This window comes from Hippopotamus amphibius, chromosome 17 (genome assembly GCF_030028045.1).
Source record: "Hippopotamus amphibius kiboko isolate mHipAmp2 chromosome 17, mHipAmp2.hap2, whole genome shotgun sequence".
NCBI lineage: Eukaryota > Metazoa > Chordata > Mammalia > Artiodactyla > Hippopotamidae > Hippopotamus > Hippopotamus amphibius.
The window spans coordinates 48,611,590-48,624,895 of NC_080202.1; the positions used below are offsets into that span (position 1 = coordinate 48,611,590).

At 36.5% G+C, this 13,306-nt stretch overlaps 1 protein-coding gene across 17 annotated transcripts in view; it reads right to left on the bottom strand.

Annotated features, from left to right (window-relative positions):
• The window catches only part of TANC2 (tetratricopeptide repeat, ankyrin repeat and coiled-coil containing 2), a 342,062-nt gene that overhangs the window by 164,277 nt on the left and 164,479 nt on the right, over positions 1–13,306 (bottom strand). For 11 of the 17 annotated variants that reach the window (XM_057716527.1, XM_057716530.1, XM_057716525.1 and 8 more), the window contains one exon: positions 9,471–9,581. The exons of the other annotated variants lie outside the window; for them this stretch is intronic. In XM_057716527.1, the coding sequence (XP_057572510.1) occupies positions 9,471–9,581 (111 nt within the window). The remainder of the gene's footprint in view (positions 1–9,470; positions 9,582–13,306) is intronic. 17 annotated transcript variants of the gene reach the window in all.

A 13,306-nucleotide genomic window follows, 5' to 3' on the forward strand; every position in this document is an offset into this window, starting at 1 on the left:
AATGATAAAGTGTATGTTGAGATGCAGAATATACAGCCAGCCTGAAGGCACTCTATTGCTTTCTAATGTGCTTGCTAAACAGTTTTTGAATACCTTATCTCAAAAAATTTGTCTACTGTTTTAAAATTAAAGTTGGAGGTTACTTTAAGATGGTAGTCTGAGATGTTTTCCATTTCTAAGTGAGAGCCACCTCTCAATACGGAGGATCCAGCGGGCAGAAAAGTAGGGGAAAATGGTCCCTGGAGGTAAATGGGAAAACTAGATCCATGTCAGGGTACCAATGACATAGGTCATTGTCAATTCTCAACTGAGGCAAAAAAAAACTGCCTTAGTTGGGGCAGGTGCAGAGAAATCCAAGGAACCTTTAATCATAGGGCCCCATTTCTTTAAAGCAGAAGTGTTTGAACTCCTAGTTACCCTTCCTTTCCCCTACTTCCTTCCTAAGTTACTGCCTTCTTCAACTCACCTAGAGCCGAAGTTAAAGAACCAACTTTTAGGGAATCTCTCCAGTTGCAGTATTTAGATACCTAGCTTAACAGGGTATGCAACGGGAGTTAGCAATAATGTTAACTTCCTTAGAAGACTCTAGTCTTTGATTCTTATTAACTTTAGTTTGCTTAGACTAGTTTTCAGATAAAACTACTACACAGGGCAAACAAACCTAAATGTTTTATTAATTTTTTCAAAACTCATACAATATGCAAAATTTTGTATGTGGGTGCAACATTCTGCAGAGGTTGTCCATAAATTTCATCAGTAATCCATATATATAAAAAAGCATCGTGTTGTACACAATAAACTTATATGATGTTATATATCAGTTATATCTCAATAAAGCTGGAAAAGGAAAAAAATGCTCCCTAAAAAGTAAATTTATCTACTAAAAATCCTATACTCTTTTTATTAATAACTGAGACATACACAAATAAATGGGGGAAAATATCCTACACACACACACACACACACACACACACACACACACACACAGTGGTTCTCCCCTGTGCTATTTAGAAATAAAATTTCTTAAGATTAGGGACTCTCTGCATTTAAAAAATTCATTAGTTTGGCACTTAGCTAAGAGAACAGGCTTTTAAAGGCTTATAATCTTCCATTACAACATCCCACTATTCTGATTCTCTCCCACTGGAAGTGGGAATCACTGTAGAGACAGGACACACAGAGATAGAATGTACTCCTTGCCTGGCAACACTTACACTAGTTTCCTTGCCTACATAATTGCCCCCAATGTACAAAAAGTACTATGTGCACATCAATGTATGATGATGACTATTTGGCTGAAATGAAAAGCAATATTTGACAAGCTCAAGAACCTTAAATGCTTCTCTGAAATCTGTAAGACTGACATTTATCACTGAATGTTCCTTCGGGTTCTAAACTGAGGTTTCTAACAAGTGCTTTGAATAGACATATGTTTGAGATACAAAATATGGTAAAAAAAAAAGTGTTACTTGTGTAATACAGTATTTCCATACTATTCCCCAATTAACCTGGATTTCCTTACCCATCATACAGTTTACCCTAACGTGGAAAGCAAGGCATTTATATACTGGTCACAGTAAGAAAAGTATTATCCTCAAAAGTCACCTTTGTCTAAATGGCAAATGTATTCTCTGTTGGCTTCCAAATCTGGAATTTATTCTAGAAGCTGCACATTAAAATAATGTGATGTAGTTACCTAGACTTAAAGAGAAAAACATCATTCTAAGAAGAAGTATTTCACTGGACCGTAATAGTATAGGGTAGGCAAGAGGAAAGACCTACAGACAGTTATTAGAGGGGCAGCAGGGGATTTCTGAATATAAAAGTGTGGGATACTGGGAATACTATGGGACTTTTCTACTGGAGAACAAGGATGAGAAGGATTTATGTTTCCAGAACACAGAAAGGCACATATCAAATACGTACAAAAAGCAACTTATTTTACATTTTAAACAACTTTCTTTAAAATTTTGGTTTACTCCCTTGAGTGTGGGTTGGACCTGGTGACTTGCTTCTCATGAAGAGAACACAACAAGAAGTGACAGGATGTCACTTTTGAGACTAAGTTATAAAAAACCATCACTTTCATCTTGCTTGCACTCTCCGCCTCTTGCTGGCTCGCTCTTGTGAAGCAAGGTGCCGCGGGTGAGGTGCCCTGTGCAGAAGCCCAGGTGGCGAGAAACTGGCGGTGGCCTCTGGTAAAAGCGAGCAAGGAACTGAGGCCCTCCGCTCAGCAGCCCACAGGAACTGAACCCTTCCAACAGCTGTGTGCATAAACCTGAAAGAGAAGCCCTCTTCAGCTGAGCCCTGAGATGACTGCAGTCCAGGCGGCCATCTTTCGGTTTGTTTGTTTTTGCCGTTCCTTGCAGCTTGCGGGATCTTAGTTCCCTGACCAGGGATCAGACCCAGGCCCTTGGCAGTGAAAGCACAAGAGTCCTAACCAGTGGATGGCCAGGGAATTCCCTAAATTTAAATGTTGTAATGAATAACTTCCAGATAAAGAAAAACAAAAAGACAGAGATTTTAAGTGACTTAGAGATGAAGGATGGCAGTGGTGACATCAGATACAGAATTCATAAATCTCTAGTTTCTGGGGTATCAAAATGCAAGTCAAGAATAGCTTTCTGTCTCTTCCTTGTTCCCACTGAATTTTTCATGAACACTGGGCTGCAGGAACATACATACTGCTTAGGGAAGGAAAAGCACAAAACTACATTTCTTCCAGAAATAAATTTATAATAATATATAAATGTGAGATATTATTAGTCATAATAACTGATGTTCCAGACACTGTGCTAAGCACATTACGTGTATTATCTTATTTAATCATCACAAACACCCTATGGAGTAGGGTTATTTTACAGATGAGGAACCAGAAAATTAGAAAGATTAAGTAATAGAACTTACACAGTTAGTTAAGTGGCACAGTGAGAACTTAACCAAGCTTCTGTGATCCCAGGGCTATTTACCACTGTGAAAAACAGCCTCCATTAAAAAACAACCAAAACCCACAAAACTTAGTATCTATACATAGACTGCTTATGAAAACAGACCAGTGACAACAGGTTCTAGGTATAATTTTATCCTCTTTGCAAAGCGCTCACAGAAAGGATATGATAACCTTAACCCGTAACGTTCTTAGATAAAAGGTAGTAAAAGCTCTGAAACACTTTAATAACTGTAGGTAAGATTTATCTAGCACTAACTATGGACCACACAATTGTCCTTGTTATTTTACATATTTTAATTTATTACATCTTCATAGCATTCCTAGGATACAGGTAATAATATAATCCCCATTTTACAGATACGGAAATTAATCATTCTTATGGTTAAGTAATTTGCCCAAGATCACACAAGCACTAAGTGGTAGAGTCATTATCTGAACACAGGAAATCTGGCTCCAGGGTCTGCTGTCTAAACTAGAACATTTTACTGCCTCAAAAAACCAAAAGTTAAAATGGTTTTCAGAGTTAATGAAAAAACTGTCCATTTGGATATCTAACTGAATTACGGATCTAAGCACCATACTCTCAGCCCAAGTCTTTACAATTTGTGATGCAAAACACCTTGAGAAAAGTTAACCTAAAAGTTAGTTAAAAGATGGTTAATCTTTTAAATAATGGTAAAATATGAATCAAGAAAAAACTGAAAATGTTCAAAGTGAAAAGTTCTAGTCAACAAAGCATCTGTCCACTGAAAGAACTTTCTAACATGTTAAGAATTTATTAGTGGATAAGGTAGTGTGCGGATAAAAAGCTATTTATTCTCATATTCTAGCTCTTTGGTGTGCTTATGTTCATAATCAGTTTTCAGGCAGTATCTCTCGTACTTAAAATATACTGAAATTATTCCTGTTTACTTCTCTGCTTGCTATCTCCAGCTGCTATACTGACTTTTATATCCTGATCAGGGCAGCACTGCAGTTCATTTACACCCTTCATTTGATTTACACGTCTGTCCACTATCCAACTTTTAGGTGGGTTTTTTGGTTGTTGTTGTTCTAAAAGTTGTACCATTAACAACCTTCATAACAGCATTTCTTTTTCCTTTTTTGGGGGGGTGGGGGCAGGGCAAGTATGTGTCACAGACCACTTTGAGAACCTGTTATAGAAAGAAGTACATATGTGCATGTAGAATAGTGTTTGTGTGTAATTTTAAGGAGTTTAGAAAACGCCTCCCTAAAGCTCACCAGTTTAATTCAGGTTAAAAATCTTGCTGTATACTTACTGTGTTCACAACACAGTAGACTAAAGGAATATAAATACAACATAACAGAAGACATGAATTATAAGAAAAAGGCTCCTGGTATCCATATACCAATAAAAAATCAGAGGGTTTTATGTCTGAAGTATAAAAATTCATAGCCAAAAAAAAAAAAAAAGCAGCATGCCTAACTATTTAGGATAACATCTGATAATGTTTTCAGGAAAAACATGGAAGGAAGAAAATGAGGAAATAAATAATCTTTTTCTTCTAAGTGGAATGACCATAACTATACAGGAGTTGGAGAAAAAAGATTCAAGGAACCACTCACTTTATGTAAAATGTTTCATCTATCAACAGTGGTTTGGACTCATGCTATAGAATGTACAATGCTGATACAAAATCCAAATCCTTTATAAATTCAAAAACTATATAAATATGAATATGGTACTTTCAAATAAATATTGTAAAACTCTCTTCCATTCTTGAGTTTCAAATACATCCTAATTTTGTTGTCACTTTAAATAACACTGTCCTTTGAAGGACAGTGCCATTTTTAAAGAGATTTAAAAGGATCTATTATAAAAAGATGAATCTCAAATTCCTCTGAAAGTATCTGCTGTGGATAAAAGCCTGTCTATTTTCAGAACACATGTCTGGACTTTGGCCCTTGACCTTGCACATGTAGCCAAAAGTCCTATAAAACTGTCGCCTTGACCTGCCATCTGTATCAAGGTTCATTTCTACACTTGAAATTATGTGTTATTGTAACGTGCAAAATAAAAACTTAAAAAACCAACACAAGAGGAATGTTGCCATCCTTTAGCAGCACCTGATTATGGAAAAATTTCAATACAAATTCACTGCAGAAATTTTAGAAAAGGAAGAAATGTATAGTGATGATGAACGAGTAACAGGAAGGGTGCTACATCTCTCTTCCTGTTTCTTTTGCCGGAGCTAAGCATTTGTCACATACATTATTTTACTTAATCTTAACAACTTAAATGAGATAGATTTACTGTAAAAAAAAAAAAAAGACCTATTTTTATCATAATCTTATAGACAAGGAATTTAAGGCCATGAACGTTACATGTAGTCACACAGCTAGTAGGCAACACAGTCAGGAATTAAACTCAGATCTAATTTCAGGGCCTGAGCTCTCATTCACTAACATATACTGCGCAGTAAAGAAAAGTAAAATCACCTGTAATCCCACCAGCCAGCTACAACCACTGCTGACATGAACGTTATCTCACCAATGCCACTCTCTTCTCTGACATCCAAACAATCCCAATTCTCTCCCTCTTTAGACAACCAATGTTAGTGTGGTGTATTCTTCTGGACATTTTCCCCTTTGAATGTGTACTCATGTGTCTATATGAATATATATTTAATTTGTTAAATTCTGTAAGTAACATCATGTCATATGTAATGTTGCTGTGATAGGAAACTGAGGCACAGAGACATCACATGACATGCTCAAGATCACAAAACTAGTTAGGGGAAAATCATAACTGAAACACAGTAAGACACATTTAACTAAAAATGACCCTAAACCTTTACATATTGTTTTTCCTGGCTGTTTAGAAACACTTTAAGATCTTGTATTATACACCTCAGGGTCATCACTATAATAGTAACGAAATTAGCTAACACTTACAAGCATTTACTATAAAACAAGCATTCTGCTATGTGCTCTATATTTATTATTCTGATATAAAATTACCATCTCCATTTTCACAGATGAGGAAACTGAGGCTTAGACAGGTTAAGTGACTTGCCTAAAATCACACAGCTAATAACTAATTAATGCTGTAGGCAGAAAAGTTAGAGTGTAGGATGAACATGTTCTCTTATTTTGGGAACTGTTTTACTGAAATCACTGATATCAGTTGGTTACCCTAAAAAGAGAATACAGCCCCGTCTCATACTTAAAAACTGAATTTTCTACTTTTTAATTTAAGGGTCAGTCAAGGGGTGCTTATAAAATTTACACAATAATAGAATTAGGGACAATGTATTTCTGGACTACACTGTGTCCACTTCAACAACAAATCCTGCTTGTGTCCTTACACAAATCACTTAAATTCTCTGGGTCTTAATTTCCCTACTGTAAGACGATTATCAAACATAATTCACTTGACCTTTCCTACTCTGCTAGTTCAGTTATGTAACATCATCAATCATCGCCATGGTTTCAGCTGCAGAACCAAAACAGACTGTTTACTTGTACTTCTCAGGTTTCCTGCATAAAACAAATCTCATCTGAGGAATAGTAAAACTTTAAGTATTCTAGAATCTAATGCTACATAGAATCCCTCAGTTTATTAGACAAATATTCTGGATCAACAGCTGTACCCCACTGCAGCTTTCCCTAGACTTTGCGGACCAAGTATCAATGACTTGCTCTGGTTTGATCTACAGTTTCCTTTTTCTTGTAGGACAATGCTGAAAACTAGTCATGGGTACACAGGTAACATGGACAAAAAGACAAACCAAGAAAAATATATGTCAATTTCTCAGACACAAAAGCTGTATGCTTCCCACCTGAAAAACAGGCACCAAAAGGTTTGAGTTAAGATAATAAAGAAACAACATCCCCAATTACTACTCAGAAGTCAACAGCAGAATGAACTCTACAGGCTTGCAAGCGGCCTGCAGCAGCCCTGTAACCCAGTTGGTTCTCAAAGTGTGGCACCTCAACCAGCAGCTTCAGCATTAACTGAGAATTTGTTAGAGAAGCGAATTCTCAACCCACCCAGGCTTAATGAATCAGAAATTCTGGGGGTGGGTCCTGCAATCTGCGTTAGAACAAGTCCTCCAGGTAATTCCTGAAGCATGCTAAAATTTGAGAACCACTGTGTGTTTAACCTTTAGCTGATGACTGTCAGACATACTATTTTCCTAAATCTGCATGTGATAGTGAGTGAAGCAACCAGACAGGAAGACATCAGCTCTCCAGCTTTAACTGCATTATTATGTATGCGTATACAACAAAATATGACCATTATTCTGTTACTATATCTTATGTAAGAGAAATTCAAAAAGGATGGATTATGTTTGCTTTATGAGTACACTAAATTCACTTGTTTATTGTTAATTTTTGGTACTATGTAGAAGATAATAGCTTCAATCCTCAGGTCACTAATCTTATCTCAGTAGAAACTTATTTTCAGACTTTAGTAAATTTATTATAAAAGAACAAATCATTAAGAAGTTTCTGTGCCTCAAATCTATTTCAGATTAAAAAAGGAGAAGACTGCAGAGCATGGCAATTAACATTTTGGCAACATGTTTTAGTTTCTTCCTGGTTTTCTGAAAATCTTAACTGAGGTTTAGTTTGGTTGAATTCCAATTCAGCAAAGATTCATGCTTGTGGAAAATGTACCTGATAACATGGGCAAGATTTTTCACAGTGATTCAGCACCGGAATATAACCAACTGCAGCTATCTTGCTTCTTGACAGTAACAATAGCTAGGTTAGATTAAGGATGTCGGATGGGCAATCAGGAAGTGAAAGGTTAGTCTCTCTACAATCATTTTGATTTGCAAAACTGGAAAAGAAAAGACCTCTCATAGTGTTTCTGAAATTCAATGCAAGAATAGAAAACTAGGGCTTCCTAGGTGGCACAGTGGTTGAGAATCTGCCTGCCAATGCAGGGGACACAAGTTCGATCCCTGCTCCAGGAAGATCCCACATGCTGCAGAGCAACTAAGTCCGTGCGCCACAACTACTGAGCCTGCATGCTGTAACTACAGAAGCCCATGCATGTAGAGCCTGTGCTCCACAACAAGAGAAGCCACAGCAATGAGGAGCCCGTGCACCACAACGAAGAGTAGCCCCCACTCACTGCAGCTGAAGAAAGCCCGCACGCAGCAACAAAGACCCAACACAGCCAATAAATAAATAAATAAATAAATAAATAAATAAATAAATAAAAATAATAATTAAAAAAAGAATAGAGAACTAGTGCATTTATTTATTTTACTTTTATTACACTAAAATTTGCATGAAGAAATGCAAAGTATAATATTCCATTGCCCAAGAAATCTGACAATACCTCAAAACATGAAAAAAATTCTTTTCACAATGTGCTACAGTGCCATTTTAAAAGCTATTTTGTTCCTTTTAGAAATGGAAAAGCTAGTTCCTAATACATACTGCGACTGATTTAAAAATGTATAGTTATTTACAACAGAGTAAAGCCCAAGGTTCTGCAACTTGAAAGCGAAATCCCCAAGGTCTTTCAATATTCAAAACTGATTCATAAAATCAAATGTCTCTGATTAGGTCTGGCTCAAGTTTTTGCCTACTGTCTTTTTTTTTTTTTTAAACATGTCTGATCTGCCTTCAGAGGTCTATTGTCCTGACATTTCAGATTACCGATACTAATATCTTTCCTAGAACTAGAAATCACCTCATTCTGCTGATCTCTAATGCTGTAAGTATGTAGTAGTTGCAGCCACTGTGGTTTAACATCAATTTTAATGAGCAGGAATAAACAAAAGACCTAAAACCAAGTCTTCTAAAGTGCTTTACTGAAGCTCTGATCTGTATACTCAACTAGAGCTGTGAACATTTCTGACACCGTTCTATAGACTCACTGTAGAGTAAGTGTAAAGGATGTTGCCAAGCAACTCATCTAAGTTTGGAAGAATCTAAGCATTGATAATGAGTCTGTCTCAGTTTGGCTCCCACACAAGAAGGGTGTTAGTGAACTCCCACATGTGCTTACAGGCCATTCATGAGAAGGGGTATTTCTAACCATGAGTGTCCAGGAGTCCAAATCAGGAACCTGTCATGTTTCTTTTCCAATTGAAGTATAATGTTTCCAACATCACAACTATTTTCTATAACTGTCCAGAAAACCAACAGGGATTAGGCAAAAAAGGTCATATGCAAAGGGCTAGTGCTGAATGGACATTTTTATTCACACTTGAACATGCCCGACTGCACATGGCCAAGGCAAAATTTCTTCAAGTATCTCAGATCATAGAAATCACCCTGAAAACGTATCTGCCAAATTATTTTAATTCTTTTGAAAATTATCTTTGAAGCTGTTTTCAATACTTAAATAATTATATCAATAACCAAAAAGGATGTACAGTAAAAACTGTGCTCTAATAAGGAAAATATGCCATCAACTGCAAAAGAGGTAACGGCGATGTTCTTATGAATAATATACATGCAAAACAATGCTCTGCTGGATGCGCCTGATCCAAACCTCCCTCTTTCAAAGCAGATACTTTGCATGCACGCTTACCAGGGCAGTATGCATCCACGTCCAGCTTCTGAGCTGAAGTGAGAGTTGGTGAGCCAAGCTCGGATTCTGGAATTCGTGGGCTCTCAACAAACTTTGCCTTCCTCAGAGGGGCTAAGGACAAAAAAAGAGACAGAGAGAGAGGGAGAGGGAAAAAAAAAAAAAAGAGAGAGAGAGGAAAATAGAAAGGAAGGAAGAAAGAAAAAAGAAAGAGAAACAGAGGGAAAGAGAAAGGAAAGAGAAACATAGAGGGGTCATGAGTAAGGGGAACAGCAGGCAACAGATGGAAGCACTTAAATGAACGACACACTCTGTCAGACTCAGATCAGGTTACCCTATTTTTTTGTGCCAGAAAAAAAATTAACTGCATTCTTCATAGAGGAGATGGGTCTTGTTAAAAAGTCACTGCAAACTGGAAAAGCTAAAATCTAATAATCAAAACTATGAACGTAAGTTGTAACTATCTAGTCTATTACCTTTAGATATTTTCTCTCTCCTTACAAAGCAAAGAGCTTACTTATTTTGTCTTCCTTTGCTGTTAAATACAGGTATTAACTGTGTGAAGTACAGGGCTAAGTTTTAAGATTTTGTTTATAACAACTGTGATCAAAAGTTTTCTTTATGCAGAAATAACTATTATACAACACTGGGTTGTGATAAATACCTTAAGTAGGATTAATCTATTGATACTTAGCTTAACAAGGAAATCAATCACCTAACTGCTCAGCTATTAGGTAAGAAGTCGAAACTATTAGCCGACTAAGATGTCAACTAGGCCATGCCAGTTTGCAACTGAATGCTAAAGATAAAGAGATGTGATTTAGTTACAAATATAATCATGAGGTCTATGGAACAGTAATATTCCATGCCATGGTATTCATTCATTCTCGTAAGGAATGAATGAATGAAAAAAGTATAACTCATGAATTAAAAGTTTTCATATTAGAAGCTCGTATAAATTTTATTTAATGATTTTAGGGGGAAAAGTTAAGGAACATTATTGATATACATTTAAGTAATCAGTTAAATATATTAAAAGTTAAAATTATGAAGATTGCTTTGGTACCTTCCAACTGAGTTCTATTAAATAAACTGCAATAGAGTGAAAGTGCTGAGCATAATACTGGTGCAAAAGTATCAGCTGAATCTGAAATTAACTTGTATGCATTACACATGATATCATAACTATAGGTGTCCCAGACACATGAGTGCTTAAGATCACATCACTTTTTTCAACAGTTTCTGCATGTTCTTCAAAATCCTCATCCATTACTGAGTCACAGGGGGATTCTAAGTTATTCCTAAAAGACCCTATAAGAAGTAATATAAAACTCTGCCATTACAATGACCAGAATTCTCCTCTATTTTCTTTGGAGGACAAAAATATAAAGTTTTTAAAAAACAGAAAATATTTTTGATATGTGCCAAAATACTCAAAACCTGCAGTCAACTAAATCACACTTTAAATCTTAGGGTATGTATGCATATTTTAAGTGAATGTTAAAAAAACAAAATAAAGCCTTACTGTCTCCATGGCAACAAAGGCTAAGGGTGCTAACAGTATGGTTCTTTGCCAAAAATAAGCTTTGAAATAGCAGAACTCTCACCTCTGCTGAGGGTGTAAAACGAGCCTATTTTTGAAAATCACTATCACAAATGAAGATGAGTGATTTATATGCATATCTGCAGGCTACTTATAGCCAACATTAGAATCTCTTTCACTATAATCTCACCAATTCAAAACTAATGAAACATTTTATTTATCCAATATTGCTTTGTATAAGAGAAATTATTATAATTTAATTTTTAAAACTCTTAAGCCCTTTACTAGAATTTTATTATTTTATTTTATCATGGCAGTAGAACAATTATTTTACCTGCTGAGTTCTGACAAAGACAGCCCTGGTCCCTGTTCAAGGGACTCTATACATCTAAAAATCTTAATAACAATTTTTATAATGAAATTTGGGGCTAGTAGACAGACAGAAATCAGCAACTTAGGGTAGATATGTAAGAAAGAAATTGAAGGATGGCAGGAGAAATTGAGGGAGGTATGAAGAATGTATAAGAATTTATGAGATGGAGTCAAGGGGGAAAATCAGGATCCTAGAATCTGTAAAACTCAATACCATGCAGACCTCTATTTTCCCTTTTCAGGGAATTCCAACTGTTACCTTAATAGCTCATAGTGGACATTTAATTCTGTTTTTCTACCTTCATTCTAATTGTCACCCATGGGACACTGTACATGTCTAATAATGAATTTACTTTTTTTATAAGGTAGATTATAATGTTGCTCTCACCAAAATTATAGAAAACTAGTGTTATCTGTAAGTCAACCACACACAGGAGGTACAATCACAGGCATGACAGACTGTCCAACAGTCTTAACCCTACTTTGTGGAGAACATAACAGGGCAGCATGGAAGATAGGACACAGCATTGTGTTTGGAAGCCTAGAATTCTAATACACTTTATTGTAAAATAAACGGTATATAAGATGAATCAGATGGGTAAAAGATTTGTCAAAAGGGTTTTACCAGATAGTTTTTTTAAAAGGTGGCCGAAAGGAAATAGGTAGGTGACTCTAAAACCAAACCAGGTATTTTATTGTGATATAAGAGATAACAGGAAAGTACTGATCTGAAAAGAGATCTGAACCAACACTGGGGATATGATTCTTATGTTGTAAGAGACTTGAGTTTGGGAATCTGGCAGAGTTGAGAGGAGGATGCATACTAGTTAAGAGTATGGGCTCAGTCATTTCCAAGATTGAGGCTGAGTAATAAGAAACTGGGCAAGTTAGTGTTACTAAGCCTCCGTTTTCTTAAAAGTCATAGCATTACTATGGGGCTTAACTAATTCCAAGCATGTTAAATACTTAGCATAGTGCTTGGGTATGATGATATAGTTCATCTAGGAGTTTATTGGGACATGGAGCAGGGAGGGCTATGGCTATGGAAAACAAAGTAAGCATGTGATTCCAAGACACAGCATGCAGGGGCAGTATAACATGGTAATATAGTCGTGAGGGGCTGGATAACAGAGGAATGAAGGGTCTGAGCCCTGAAACCAGAAAGCCTAAGTTAGATTTCATCTCTTTCACTTTTTTCCCAGCTGTGAGAACTTTTCTGTGCCTAAGTTTCCTCATTAGTTACTTGGGGTTAGTAACAGCAGCTACTCCATGGGGGAGTTGTAAGGATTACACTAATTAACTCAAATAAAATGCTCAGAACAGTGCCTAGCACAGAATAAATCCTCTATAAATGTTAGCTGTTTCTACCATTGTTTCTGCTGCTGCTGTCATCATCATCACCGTCACAGGTCACAGACGCAGCAGGAGTTGGAAAGTCTGAATTGCGTGCGTGAGAGGGTAAAACAAAGACGTCTAGGATGCCATGGGGGGCTGACAAGAAGAGTGATATTACCAATTCTGTTTTTAAAATTGAGAAGGGAATAACGTTGAAGAAAACATGTTATACCTTAGAAAGTGGTAGAATACCCAAATCAAAGTGGTCTAGGTTAGACAATGAGAAATATGTGGGTATAGAAAGAAAGTTAAACGCTATGATTTAGACCCCTGGTTCTCAGACTGTGATGCCTGGACCAGCAGCATAGCATCACCTGGGAATGTGCTAAAAATGCAAATGATCAGACCCCGTGTCAAATCAGCTGATGATCAGAAACTCAAGAGGGTTCAGGCCCAGCAATCCGTGCTCAGCAAACCCGCCAAGTGATTCTGAAGCACACTAAAGTGTGTGGATGCTGAATTAGAGAGAGATATATATAAATACCTCACGAAAACAGACCATTAAAAGGCCTTTTCTAAGAAAAAAGTT